The sequence below is a fragment of the Penicillium chermesinum genome, assembly GCF_028974085.1.
Source record: "Penicillium chermesinum strain IBT 19713 chromosome Unknown utg000005l:1.0-4115287.0:1.0-4118363.0, whole genome shotgun sequence".
In the NCBI taxonomy this organism is placed as follows: Eukaryota; Fungi; Ascomycota; class Eurotiomycetes; order Eurotiales; family Aspergillaceae; genus Penicillium; species Penicillium chermesinum.
Window position 1 is genome coordinate 1,160,469 of NW_026695315.1, and position 13,463 is coordinate 1,173,931.

General features: G+C 51.8%; 7 protein-coding genes across 7 annotated transcripts; 4 read left to right on the forward strand and 3 right to left on the reverse strand.

The window, feature by feature from the left end:
- Nucleotides 1-740: 740 nt before the first annotated feature.
- On the forward strand, nt 741-941 carry N7468_006588 (uncharacterized protein; the record flags this gene model as incomplete). The annotated part of the gene is made up of 1 exon (XM_058475884.1): nt 741-941. The coding sequence occupies one exon, from the start codon at nt 741-743 to the stop codon at nt 939-941; it is 201 nt and encodes a 66-aa protein (XP_058328774.1).
- Nucleotides 942-2,680: 1,739 nt separating this feature from the next.
- Nucleotides 2,681-4,252, forward strand: glkA (glucokinase glkA; the record flags this gene model as incomplete). Its single annotated transcript, XM_058475885.1, has 3 exons — nt 2,681-2,860; nt 2,940-3,764; nt 3,800-4,252. The coding sequence occupies 3 exons, from the start codon at nt 2,681-2,683 to the stop codon at nt 4,250-4,252; spliced, it is 1,458 nt and encodes a 485-aa protein (XP_058328775.1).
- A 766-nt stretch (nt 4,253-5,018) lies between these two features.
- Nucleotides 5,019-6,705, reverse strand: N7468_006590 (uncharacterized protein; the record flags this gene model as incomplete). Its single annotated transcript, XM_058475886.1, is given in 2 exon segments — nt 5,019-6,317; nt 6,334-6,705. 2 exon segments carry the CDS (start codon nt 6,703-6,705, stop codon nt 5,019-5,021), a joined length of 1,671 nt encoding a protein of 556 aa, XP_058328776.1.
- Nucleotides 6,706-7,446: 741 nt separating this feature from the next.
- On the forward strand, nt 7,447-7,809 carry N7468_006591 (uncharacterized protein; the record flags this gene model as incomplete). The annotated part of the gene is made up of 1 exon (XM_058475887.1): nt 7,447-7,809. The coding sequence occupies one exon, from the start codon at nt 7,447-7,449 to the stop codon at nt 7,807-7,809; it is 363 nt and encodes a 120-aa protein (XP_058328777.1).
- Nucleotides 7,810-8,079: 270 nt separating this feature from the next.
- Nucleotides 8,080-10,142, forward strand: N7468_006592 (MDR family MFS transporter; the record flags this gene model as incomplete). Its single annotated transcript, XM_058475888.1, has 4 exons — nt 8,080-8,517; nt 8,574-8,953; nt 9,016-9,442; nt 9,495-10,142. The coding sequence occupies 4 exons, from the start codon at nt 8,080-8,082 to the stop codon at nt 10,140-10,142; spliced, it is 1,893 nt and encodes a 630-aa protein (XP_058328778.1).
- Nucleotides 10,143-10,429: 287 nt separating this feature from the next.
- Nucleotides 10,430-11,296, reverse strand: N7468_006593 (Mpv17/PMP22 family protein; the record flags this gene model as incomplete). Its single annotated transcript, XM_058475889.1, has 3 exons — nt 10,430-10,582; nt 10,692-11,138; nt 11,195-11,296. 3 exons carry the CDS (start codon nt 11,294-11,296, stop codon nt 10,430-10,432), a joined length of 702 nt encoding a protein of 233 aa, XP_058328779.1.
- Nucleotides 11,297-11,623: 327 nt separating this feature from the next.
- On the reverse strand, nt 11,624-13,391 carry N7468_006594 (cytochrome P450; the record flags this gene model as incomplete). Its single annotated transcript, XM_058475890.1, has 3 exons — nt 11,624-12,523; nt 12,614-13,228; nt 13,317-13,391. 3 exons carry the CDS (start codon nt 13,389-13,391, stop codon nt 11,624-11,626), a joined length of 1,590 nt encoding a protein of 529 aa, XP_058328780.1.
- Between the last annotated feature and the right edge of the window lie 72 nt (nt 13,392-13,463).

Below are 13,463 nucleotides of genomic sequence, written 5' to 3' on the forward strand. Positions count from 1 at the left end.
ATAATGATAGACTCGAGGTCGCGAGATCGCGAGAGTACAAAGTCAAGCCCCAGGCCCCGGGCCTGCAGGGGGAGTACGTACGTAACTGGGCCTGGGATCCACCGTCTGCAGGCCTCGGCCGAAGATCGTCATATTGACTAAGCACCACCAAGAATGCCCAGGCGTCCAGGTGAGGGGATGCTAACTAGGTAACACATTCTCTATATGTAAAGCTGCGGGATCAAATAAGAAGAAATCATTCGTTTCTGCCACGGGGCTTGTTTCCTTGGAGCTCTATGATAGACGCGGAAGCGAGACATGTTGGGGTAACCCCTGGCAAGTATGGTTTGGCTGTCATATGCACCAGCCATAGTTCCAAGGTCAACCAGTGACTGGGCGTTGACTTTCGGGTGAACTGGGCTCGGGTACCAGTACTGTATCAACAGTGGGAGAGCTTGGCTTTGTATCCAAGACTTAATTCTACCCGCGAGTCATAGCTGGACTGGACTTGGTCACGTTTGCCTGACCATAAGGAGTCTGTCACCAGGAATGAGTTTTATTCACCAGGAATAGTTTTTCAGACTTTTTCTCCAGACCCTAGCAAAATTTTCCTTCGGTTTTGCGTTTTCTTCTCCGCAACTCTCCAACCGTAACTACTCGCTATCTCTCTCTTCCGATTTCCCCCCCCCCCCCCTGGATTCTCTTTCCCCCGGGTTAGTCTCCTGTATCGCTTTTCTTCTCCAGTTGCCCCCTCCCTAGAGATGTTTAATTACCGTATTTCTGAAGCTGGCCTGGTTCTTCTGGTAATGCTCTCGCCATCTAATGGCAGAATATGTACTCTCATCACTTCAGAGCGATGGCAGGAAGACTCGCCGCTTTCCATAGATGCCCAGCGCGAAGGATTATCCGATGAATTTGTCAAGCTCGGAGCCCGCTGTCGTGCGGTAGTACCCTCTTTCTGACCCTTGAGATACAGGAACTGGCCTTATCAAATAGCCATACGCGGTTCAATCGAGACACCGTTGTAGAGAAGACCTTCCAGTGCACAGTCAACAGCTATTGAATCGTATTACCCATCCAAGCTCTAAGCGTGCAGCAAATAAGACAGCCGATAGAACTTACTAGTTCCGTACATAGTACACCCCGGCTTCTAAAGAGTAGTATGGAGAATCGTATTCGTCCAGCAGCCATATATATGACCGCGGTCTGTAATGATGCGTCTCTATACAGGTTTGGTATTAACTAGGAGAAGATGATTTTCCGTGTCCCCAAGCTTGTCGAAACTCGTATGGATCGGAGCGAGGTTGCGGAAGATGAAGAGGAAGCGCGAAATCTCCTCTAAGAAGCATATGAATCAGAGGTACCCGGAAGATCTAAAACAAGAGGGCTAGGACACATAATGACTCGAAGGTCTACTTCAGTACCAGTTGCTGAACACTACCGATACTGGTACCAGGTGCCGCGAGCTAATGGGACTTGTGTGAGGCAAATTTACAAGTAACTAAATATTCGCCAGAAAGTATGTTTGCGCGGAGCTCGCCCTTGTTCCTGAAGCAACTCTATGACTTGAGAGTATTGCTTAGATTTCTTCTCCCGCGTTCTCCGCGTCAGTCCTATGCAGCACAGTACAGGCTCTTGCATAGATGTCCTTCAATGGGGGGCGAGGCTAAGGGCAATTGGCCTCCAAATCCAATTTCGCCTGATATATATAGCAGATCAGTTGATGTCGTGAAGGCTCCAGATAGGGGGTTCCGGCCTTAGGGGGGTGGTAAGGGGCAAGGTATAAAGCCTAGGCGCCATGACACGGCGCAGGGCTTTCATGTTTTGGGGAATTCATGGGAGAGTATTGGAAGCCCCACGTTCACACGCCCACACACGCCCACAGCCCGAATGGATCGAATGTCAACTCGGCATTCCGCTCTTCTCGGCCCCAGCGCTTCCAACCCGAGCCCGAAATGTCGCTTTGAAAGGCTCAAAATATCGTCATCACTTGCTTGGCTCTTCCGCAGGGCTCGTGCACCTGCATGCAACGCTGCCAGTACATACAAACTAGTATGGACTAGGTCTCTTTTGATTAGCAGTCCCCGGCCTCCGTCCGCCGTAACCTCTTGTCGCTCACCGGTGAAGTCCAGCCGCGCCATGGAGAACCACTGCCTATTCCCCACAACTTCTCCATAGTTTCAAGGCAAGAATTACATGCGGTCATTAGAAGACGGCAGAACGCCACGAAAAAAGCCGCAACGGTCCCGAAAAGGTGTTACGGAACCCCGGACAGTGTAACTACCATGAGGAATGTAGGGCGCAAGACCGTTCACGGGATAACCTCCCCACGTTTACAGAAATATGCCCCGGATCGAGGAGTGACAATAGGATATGTTTTCATGCTTTCGTGCTCAACTACGCAGGCAATCGAGCCGAGGGGCCATATGGAAATCCCCGGCGAACCCGCGAGTTTTCTTTGGTGGAAAGAGTTGGAAATAGTTGGCGCGGTTGGCGTCCCGCATCAAGCACTGCCAAGGTTAAGTGTCTGACCTCATGGCCGTTACCTTTCCTTTCTCCCCCCACCACTAGACTTTTCTGTTTTATTCTCCTTGTGAGACATTTTTCCATAATTTCTACCTTGACCTTTCCTGTGCTGCTGCTTTTCTTTTTTCCACTCCTCTTTCTTCCTCTTCTAGATTTCTCTACGCGGAGCCCCACCATGTCTGCGCTGCTAGTCGAGGCTACGCGCATTGCGCGCGAATTCGACTACCCCGCTGAGCAAGTCCGTCGCGGGGTTGCCGAGTACATTCGCCAGGCCGACGAGGGTTTGGCGAAGGAGAACACCACTCTGAGCCAGATTCCCACCTTTGTGACCGCAGTGCCCAATGGCACGGAAAAGGTGTGTTCGAGGATTGTCTAGTAGCAACGCCTGGGCACTATTCCACGGCTCATCAGTATACTGACACGTTCTCGAAAAGGGTCTCTACCTGGCCGTTGACCTCGGCGGGACGAACTTTCGCGTGTGTTCTGTGCAACTTCACGGCGATACCACTTTCTCTCTCACCCAGTCTAAGATCATGATCCCCCGGGAACTCATGGCCTCCGGCACCTCGAAAGACCTTTTCACCTTCCTTGCCCGCCAGATCGAGTCTTTCTTACGTATTCATCACAACGACCACTTTGAAGCCCACCAGCGTCGACGTGCAAACAATGCCGCTGTCGAAGACCTGTTCGATCTTGGCTTCACCTTCAGTTTCCCGGTGCGCCAGTTTGGAATCAACTCCGGCACGCTCATTCGATGGACTAAGGGCTTCAATATCCCCGACGCTGTCGGCCACGATGTGTGCGCCTTGCTCCAGTCTGCGATCGATGATCTAAATTTGCCCGTGCGGGTGGCCGCTCTGGTCAACGACACCGTCGGTACCCTCATGGCTCGTTCGTACACCTCTCCTGGCAAGACCGGGACCCTGTTGGGTGGTATTTTCGGCACTGGAACCAATGGCGCCTACCTGGAGAAGATTGAGAAGATTACCAAGCTGGACAGCATGAAGGATGTGCATTACGATAAATCCACCGGCGAGATGATCATCAATGCCGAGTGGGGTAGCTTCGACAACCAGCTGAGCGTGCTGCCTGACACCATCTATGATAGACAGTTAGATGAGGAAAGCAACAACCCTGGGATCCAGATGTTCGAGAAGCGAGTTTCGGGTATGTTTCTGGGTGAGATCTTACGACGTGCCCTGTTAGCCCTGCACAACGACCCTCAAATCGGCCTGTTCAAGCCTAGCGAAACCTCCAAGGTCTCTCTCCCTCCGACTCTCAATTCTTCCGCCAGTGGGGTCTGGACACTAGTTTGTTGAGCTTGGTTGAGGAAGATACCGCAAAGCATTATCCCGCGGTCAAGGCCGCTCTGAAGGACCACCTCAAGATTGAGAACCCAAGTGATGAAGAGTGCGAGGCCGTCAAGATTCTGGTACACGCAATCGGCAAGCGTGCAGCCCGTCTGAGCGCCGTTCCCATCGCTGCTGTTCTGATCCACACCGGCAAGCTCCAGACCGACGAGCTCGTCGACGTGGGTGTCGACGGAAGTCTGGTTGAGTTCTACCCTAACTTCGAGGGGTACATACGCGATGCTCTGCGGGAAGTCACCGAAGTTGGCCCTGCTGGGGAGAAGAAGATCCGAATCGGTATCTCTAAGGATGGCAGTGGTGTCGGAGCAGCTTTGATCGCCCTTGTTGCCAGTAAAGACGAGACCCTGCAGAATCCCCAACAGAAAGAAGGGAAATGATCCTGAACGATTGCATCTGATGTCCGATTTACGTGTCCAATGTCTTCCTTTCTTTCAGTTGATCTTTTCTTTCTCGTCTTAGCTCAATCCAGCTTTGCCGAGCTGAATTCTGATCTGACTGAACAATGCCCAAGATACCACTATCCTGCGCCGAGCTGAAATCAGTATCGTCTAACGACCGAGGCCCTGCCCCACTTCCTGTTCATCTTCTTCGAATTATCCCTCCTCCATATCGCCCATTTTCCACGCACAGGCATCGGCTGAAACACATGCGGCATTATGCAGCCAACGGCTGCCGGAACCCCGAGGGTTTGGGCACCTGTCGGAACCAGCGGCTCTGAATCCCCTTTCTGTCTTCATTCGTCTGTCAAGCCTGGTCCTCCGGCAGGATGTATCATTAGCTTTTGTTCTCGATTTACGGAGACACGCCCATAATCCCGCGATTGGGTAGGCGTTCTATCCGGATGCATGCATTTTTCATTGTTTAAACTTGCTAGAAACGCCCATAAATCTATCAAAAGCATATAATTGGCAATAAAGGTCCACGCTGTACATACGTCCTCACCTGCGGAAACGGAAAGTCTACAATATCCTGCGTAGACAGACATCAAAAGCTGTATTGCCGTTGATTAGGATGGAGAAAATTAATTCATAGATGAAGTATGTGACACGATGTTAGATATAAAGTCCCTGAAAATGTAACTCTGCAGTGAATGACCCTCCGCTTCATATACAATCATCCTCGGATATATAACCCGCCACCTACTTAGCGGAAAAGATGTGCAAAGTCCGGGTCTGTTCGAGCCCGCGCCATGAAGTATTCGAGAAGCTCCGGTGGCATAGGGCCCCGTCCACCAGGGCCCGGTGGGCCACCTCCGACTCCGGGTCGACCTCCAAGAAGGCCTCCAAGAAGAGCTTCAAGCCCCCCGCCAGCACCCCCAGGACCACCAAGAGGGAACGATCCGTCGTCATCTTCGTCGCTTTCATCTTCGTCTGAATCGTATAAGTCAAAGTCGGGCAGGACGTACGGATTGATACGGAAGTCCACCTGGGTACCCTTGAACAAGTCCAGGAGACTCATCATCATATCATGTGGGGTTTTCCCAGGTGGAACAATTTGTCCGGTAAGCTTCACAAGCCGCGAGACATCGGTAGCCAGACACATGAATATCTTCAAGTTTGGGTAGCGGCCCTTCTTGACCTCCGCGGCAACCTCTGCAACCATATCAACAACAGACGAGTTGCAGTCATGAATTTCGAGCATTTCGATGTTTGGAGGAAACTTTGGGTGAGCTGGTAGAACCGCATGAGGGATCATGAGACTTTTCATAGCAGTGAAGGGGCGAAGAGAGCTAATCTTGACGGTTCGTCTGATATACCGTTTGACGTCCTCGGCAGTCCCGACGTCTTCGGGCATCCGCGCAAAATCGACATGGAAATGCTCCAGTGTATCCTTTTGAGCGAGCGCAGCATCAACGGCATCCTTGGCGTTGAACTGTTTATGGGCGAGCCCAGTCGTGTCGCGAATTAAGAACGGGTTAAGACCAAAGTTCCTGAAGGTGAATGCTTTGAGGTTCTTGCAGGCTTTCATGAACTTTGTGATGGATTTGGCATCGGCATGGCAGTTGAGGAAAACTGCCTCTTCGGCCGGCAATGACCCGGGTGTCCAGGTCTCTGGGTAGTCCGAGTCAACGAGATTGGCGAACTCCGCAACAGTGCGTCTGAGCTTGGGCAACGTAAAGAGTTCTTTGAAATTATTCAGGGACCAGCCCCGATCCGATCGAGCATCACCCACCTCTAGCCACACACTTTGAAGAGTGGACAAGATGGCAGGATTCCGTTTCATAAGACTAACTAGTGGGAGGGCGGAGAAGTGCTCTGCTGGTAAAACTAAGCAACGCAGATTGGGTGTTTTGTTCACTAGCAATGTAGTGAAAAAGCTGACGTCGAGCTGTTTCATTGCCCTCAAGCAGTATTCTTCCTCGGCAACGGGCAGGTTCATGTCCTTAATGATCGGTGTAAAGAACGCGACATCATCGGATGAAAGGTCTACTTTCCACTTGAACTCTCCCGAATCATACGGAGACAGTGTAACGTTCCTGGTATATTTCTCCGAGTTCTGGTCGGCGATACAAAGCTTTGGTGAATTTAAGCGTTTTAGTGAGATCCCCTGCATCGCCATCATCTTGGAAATCGCGGAAGAGAAGGGGCTGGGCTAGATCACGGAATCGGCGTGAGACCAAGCACGTGTCACGAAGAGTGTTGTGGCAGATTTCCTTCTCTTCAAGCAATTTATAATGCGCACGCCCCTTGGGAGTTTCGCGAACGAAATTGGTGTCAGGTTCCTTAAAGGAACGGTCTTCATCATCGCTATCAGGGGCAAGGTCAGGGGAAGCAATGAACGAGAGGATACGCTCCAATGTCTCATTGGGAAGGGCCAGGATAGGGGCCATGAGAGAAGATATCACCCAATCTGATGGATTATCAGTTAGGACTATGGTGAGATTGGTGGACGTCGGGTGGTGGAGTGATTAACCACGCGCTGACTTTCGTATCTGCGGGGAGGCAGCGGTCCCAAAGTGGGAAATAGGGCTGGCCCACCAGGGCTGGACCTTGGTCGAGAACGAGATGCTGATGAACAGGGGACAGAGAGAGAGAGAAGAGAATCCTCTAGTAGCTGCAGAGGAAAGCATAAAAATCTATATCCAAAAAAAAAAAAAAAAAAAAAAAAAAAAATCGACTCTCGATATCACCACCCGTGTTTTCGGTCCTCGGATCTACTGTGTATATTTACCATAGTTTATCTTTAGTGCCCATACCCCCACCTTCAGACCTCAGGCGCCAAGGCGTCCAGGCATGAATGCTTGGCTCTGAATCACGTGTGCCTGAGGCCGCGAAGGAGCATTGATCGCCTGGAGGACGGCTCCCTTATTTAGATTTCAACCCCTTGTTTGATGAGCTCGAGTTTGACGTCTTCCATGGTACCCAACTTGATGGTACGAGTTCTTCACCTCGGAGTGTCTGGTTTGGCCAGTTTGACAAGGCGGTTGGGTTCGTAAGGCCTTGTGCAACAATTGTCGCTAGGCAAATCTCCGGGGCATCCTCAGTCCAAAGTACTGACAAGCTGCAAAACCAGCAGGAACATCAGGCTCTAAACCCCGCAAAGGCCATGCGAATCATGGGACCTCCGTTTGATGCGCAAGGGATCTCAACTAATTGATACCATTCTTCATCCCCTGTCTGAACTCTCATCAGTTGCTGCCGGCCAAGGTACAATAAATAGCTTCCTCATCCTTGCATGGTCTCCTGGCCGAAATGGCCCCGCCTGGCCTGCGGCTGAGACGCAGTTTCGACTCAGCCTATTCGCTGGCGTCATGTCCGTCCGAGTGCTGCATGAATCTTTTGCCATTTGTGATCTTCTTTTTGTGCCTTGCCCAAGAGGCGTTGTCAACGGCGGCGATTGGCTGCGGTTCTTCCCCAACTTCTGTTCACGGCACTGCCCAGGACTGGCGCGGCCAATCCCAAGCTGGGGTGCAGAATGGCGTGGAAGTCCATGATCCACATGGCCAGGTTGCAAGGATCTGCTCACAGGGGATTATGTAGGTACCTTGGCTCCTGTCGTAAACCCACGTTGGACGCATCGGCAAGGTCGCCCTGGCCCATGATGAGACCTGTACAAAGGACTCGGTTGCGTTACCAATGAATAGCTAGCTAGTCCTGCACTTTGACTGTACACAGAACACTTTTTAATCCAATCCAGTCCCCCCTCTTATTCCATGCTCAGTCTTTTCCCTTTTGCCCCCCTCCCGCCCGCTTTTGTGATCGCAATGGCTTCGTTCTTCAACAAGTTCACTGCTAAGGACTCCCCGGAGGCAGATGAGACTGCAGAGAAACATGAATCGTCCGATACAGATACAGGTTCTCAATCGAACTTATCAAAGAGCCATTCAAAGCCATCCAGTGAGAAAGAGAGCACGTTAGTAAATGAACCACGACACGATTCTCCAAACCCAATCGACACGAATAAAGAGACAGCACCAGATCACTTGCCCGAAGCAGTTCCTACCGAAGACTCTAATAAAGAGCCTACAAGCTCAAGGAGCGAGTCGGCAAAGGAAGCTTCGACTCCCGAACACAAGAACGAGAATGACAATGACAATGAAAATCAGAATGGGACACCGGTAGATGATGGGGAATATCCATCTGCGTGGAGACTGGCGTTGATCACAATCGCCTTATGTCTCTGCGTGTTCTGCGTGGCCCTTGTATGTAATCCACTTTGATCCCCCTTCAAAGGTTCGATCTAACGTGGAATACTCAGGATAATACAATTATCGCTACAGCCATTCCCAAGATCACAGATCAATTCAACTCCCTCGCAGATGTGGGCTGGTATGGAAGCTCCTACCTATTGACAACCTGCTCTGTGACATTGATGTTTGGGAGATTCTACACGTTTTACTCCATCAAATGGATTTATCTGCTGGCTCTCTCCATCTTCGAGCTGGGATCTCTTGTCTGCGCCGTGACTCCTAACTCGGTTGGTCTCATCTGTGGCCGTGCAATTGCCGGCCTCGGAGCCGCGGGCTTGTTTTCGGGCTCCATCTTGATCATCGCCCAGAGTGTGCCATTGGACAAGCGCCCAGTCTACACGGGCCTTATCGGCGCTATGTTTGGAATTGCAAATGTCACTGGTCCTCTGTATGTTGGCCTATCACCCCGGCTCTAGGCCCACTGAAGACAACTCGACTAACTCATCGCAGAATGGGCGGTGCGTTCACAGACAAGCTGACCTGGCGTTGGTGCTTCTACATCAACCTACCTATCGGCGCTGTCACCTTCGTTTTCATCCTGTTCTTCTTCCAGGCCGGCAAGGCAATCAAGCAAACGAACGGCTGGAAGGAACAGATCGCGGAGTTGGATCTCCTCGGCTCGCTGTTCTTCCTCCCCGCCATCATCAGCTTGCTTTTGGCTCTGCAATGGGGCGGCACCAAGTACGACTGGGGCAATGGCCGAATTATCGGCCTCTTCGTCGCCTTCGGCGTTCTGATAATCATCTTCATCGGCATTCAATGGTGGGGCCAGGACCGTGCCACTGTGCCACCTCGTCTTATTAAGAATCGCAATGTCTGGGGTGCCGCTTGGTATGCACTGGCGATCGGTGCCGCGTATTTCATTCTCGTCTACTACGTTCGTTCAACCCAGCCTATAAACTACCTGCCTACGCTAACTCGTTCTCCAGCTCCCCATCTGGTTCCAAGCCATCAAGGGTGCCTCGCCCATGAAGTCTGGAATCATGAATTTGCCCATGATCATCGCCGTCGTGGTCATCTCAATTCTCTCAGGCGGTCTCGTCACTGCCTGCGGATACTACACACCCTTCATGATTTTCTCCTCGATCATCATGACCATCGGGGCCGGGCTCCTGTCCACCCTGGAGACTGATTCCGGCCACGCGAAGTGGATTGGCTATCAAGCGCTCTTTGGTATCGGCCTGGGTCTGGGCATGCAGCAGCCGATGATAGTCGCGCAGACAGCGCTGAAAGCCGAAGACGTCCCCAGCGGAACTGCTATCGTCATGTTCTCCCAGACCCTTGGCGGCTCTATTTTCGTCTCGGTTGCGCAGAACGTGTTCCAGAACCAGCTGGTCCATAACATTGCCCGGAATGTACCTGGGGCTGATGCCGGTAAGCTTGCTTCCGCCGGTGCGACCGCGCTTCGTAACATTGTTCCGAGTCCGATGCTGCACCGTGTTCTTGTTGCGTATAACGATGCCATTATGCAGACTTTCTATGTGTCTGTGGCTATGGGTGCGCTGTCCTTGATCGGGCCGATCTTTGTGGAGTGGATCTCCGTCAAGGGCAAGAAGATTGAAACAGCTGCCGTGTAAAGCTGATGGCGCGGTGAAGAACTGCGTTTTCCTTGCATATTAATTTTTTCTTTCTTTGTTTTTCATACGAGTTGGCGATGGCTAGCAAGCCGGCTCTGTGGATTGAAGAAGATACTTGGTGTTATACGACTCGGATACCTGCTGTCACTCAGGTAGCTCTAATGATATTATTTACATTTTGCCTTTCGCACGATGTATCATGCATCTAAAATTATCTTCGGCGCTGAATATTAAGACTCACTCAAGAAAAGACACAAGAACGTAGATTGGAAAGAAGTCGCGGAATGTTAGACCACCGCATATAAACTTAGATAGACGCCCCAGATGACACCACAAGCGCTCCCAAAAACAACGCGCCGATCGACGGGAATGACAGTGTACATAAGAGTTGAAACGAGAGGGCGATACTTGAGACGTGCGCTCATGATAGGACGGAAATCCTAACCAATAGGTCAGTCCCGGCCAATTCTGATATGGCGTGCCCCCGGGGGCACGCCATATGGAGACAGGGGGTAGAAGGGGGGGGGGCGCGGCGCAAAAGAGACTTACAATAAAAATTAGCTCCCAAGTACGGGAAAGGCTCTCACCCTTGAGAAGATTTATCAAAACAACAAAAAGAACAATGTTCACGCCGGAGGCAACCGTCAGGTCGAGAAAGAACTTCATCACGAAACAATGCAGACCGGAGCGCCGGGCCCGCGGCGCCCATAAGTCCTTGTCTTTCTCCCTTTCTTTATGAGAAGGAAGCTGATCGTCCGGATCCCTGGTAAAGAGAGACGAGACCGCAAAGGAAAAAAAGGAGCGGATGCCTCTGAACAGAGCAGCCGGCGAGCATGATCGCCCCGAGAAGCGGAATGCATTTGCGATTTCAGCGCGCGTGGGGAACCCCGGATACCGCGCCTCCAAAGCGCGCTGCCAGTAGAAATTGATGGGCACAATCAGGATGCCGTAGGTAACATACTGCAGCAGAGCCAGCGTGTTCAGTGAGAAGGGTTTCTATACACGCGGTTAGCTTCTGCCTAGAGGAGCCCTTTTGGGTGGTCCGGACTCACGGGACTATTGATGTGCTGGTCGATCAGCTGGGCAAGGATATTGGACAACGCATTTAGAATGGTTGATTGCACGAACGTCACGGTCAGCGGTGACACGAGCATCGTCGCATCCTTACAAAGTACCAGTGGGAGCTGCCCAGGTTGAAGGCCTTACAGGGGATGCCAAGACTACGTGCAACCGTGTCCTGACTAAACCGTCTTACAACTGTCAGCTCTGAAGGCTGTCACCAAAACCGCAGTATTCGTTAGGAGAATACGAGTCCGTGTTTGTTTCATAGTGAGATGGGACGATGGGAATTGCTAGTCCATTTGAGACTTCAGTCTTTATCCTATCCCATGTCGATCTTTTACGCGAAATACCAGAGATACTATCTTACCCGGACCGGAAATGTATTAACCTAGGTTCACTGCAAAATGATTTTCCCCTTCTCAAAGTGCGCCCATGACCTTCTTGAACTCGACGTTAGGCCCGTTCTTTGCGCTGGTGAAATGATCAATCAGCTCCAAATGGCCCCCGGCATCCTCCCCGACACGGTCTGCAAGAGTCATGTCGAATAAGAAAACCAGGCGCGCCAGCGTCAGCCGCATCTCCATGAACGCCATGCTCTTGCCAATGCATCCACGTGGCCCAATACTGAAAGGGCAGAACGCGTGGCGCGCTACCTCGATCTCTTCTTTGGTGGTAGTCCAGGATTCAGTCGATGTAGAGCAGACCGCGCCTTCGATCCAACGCTCGGGAACAAAACTTTCCGCTGCCCGATAGTATTTCTCCTGTCGGTGGATCGAGTATGTAGGTGTGCCGCAGTCGGTTCCCGCGGGAAGGAGGACGCCATCGACGACTGCGCCGCCCTGCATGACCTCTCGGGGGATCGCGCCAGGGACGGCCGGTGCGAGCCGCAATGCCTCATCGATGCATGCCTTGAGGTACACGAGTTCATTCAGCTGCGTGCCGCTGACAATGTCCTCGACACTCGCAAAGGCGTTGCGCACCTCCTGATTCAACTTTGCGAGGGCGGCCGGGTTACGTGTCAGGTAGAAGAGGACCGCGGCCAACGTCGTTGAGGTCGTATCACTGCCTGCGATCATCAGGACGTTGGCCTCGCCCCAGAGCTCCGGGGTGGTGAGTCCTTTGCCTGTCTCCGGGTCTTTCGCATTAAGCAGGTAATAGAAGAAATCTTTCTTCGCTTCTCTACCTTTCTCTGCGCGTTCTTGAGCCCGCTTATTCGCTTCCACTCGGGAGTTCATGATGAAGTTCCAGCGGTCCTGGGTCAGTTTCCGGATAAAGATCTGATCGAGGTGCCAGCGGTCCAAGGGCATCCAAAGTCCGCACTATAGAACAAGTTAGTCTGAATAAATGCTGAATCTCTGGGTGTTTGGACCAGGGGGGGGCAAATTCCCGAGTCTCTCATGGGCTCATACAAGATAGTGCCGGTTTGACGCTCGGTCAACCAGCCCAATCATATGTCTCTTGTCTTCGGCAACAAGCATATCGAAGCTTTTTCCAAAGCAGAGCTCTCCCATAACATCATAGGAAAGGTACCCGAACCAGTTGCTCATGTTGCGCACGACGCCCGTGCCCTCGGGTACATTCTTCTCGTGTGCTGCATATCCGGCAAGCGAGGCACAGAGCTGCCGCACATGTAACAGCATCACATCCTCCATGCCCTTCAATGCCGCTTCTGAGAATGCCTGGCTCAGTACACGACGCTTCCGGCCATGAAGAGTCTTGTCGATCATGTTATGGGTATTGTGCACGCCTTTGATGGCAGTGAAGCCATTATAGAAGTCCGCTTTCTGAAGGCGTTTGCCATGGCCATAGATGTCGTGAAGCCCTTGGGCGGTATTCACCGACACAAAATTCGGTGCGACACGGACATGGCTTCCATACTTCTTGTGGAGAGCGTGCAGCCACAGGTGGCGGTCACCTCTTAGACCATGATAAAGCTGTACCCAGGGTGTAATAGACGCGAGAATGGGACCTGGGATATTACGGAGGGGATGAACGAAGCGATTGTAGAGGACGTAAGCAATTGTCTAGCCAAAGTGTCAGATTTCCCCAAGCTGGACTTTTCGAATCCAATACAAAGGATCTCCAAGTGTTATGGTCTAAAAGACTACGTACCAGGACGGCGAGCACGGTGGCCAGATCCACCGCAGCCCTCTCAACCGTGAGGTACTTCACTGGTTCGGCAAGCATGTTGTCTGGTCAAAGTCAGCATGTCAGAGAAAATATCTTACGCTGGGGTGTTATTTGTACATTGTAGTATTT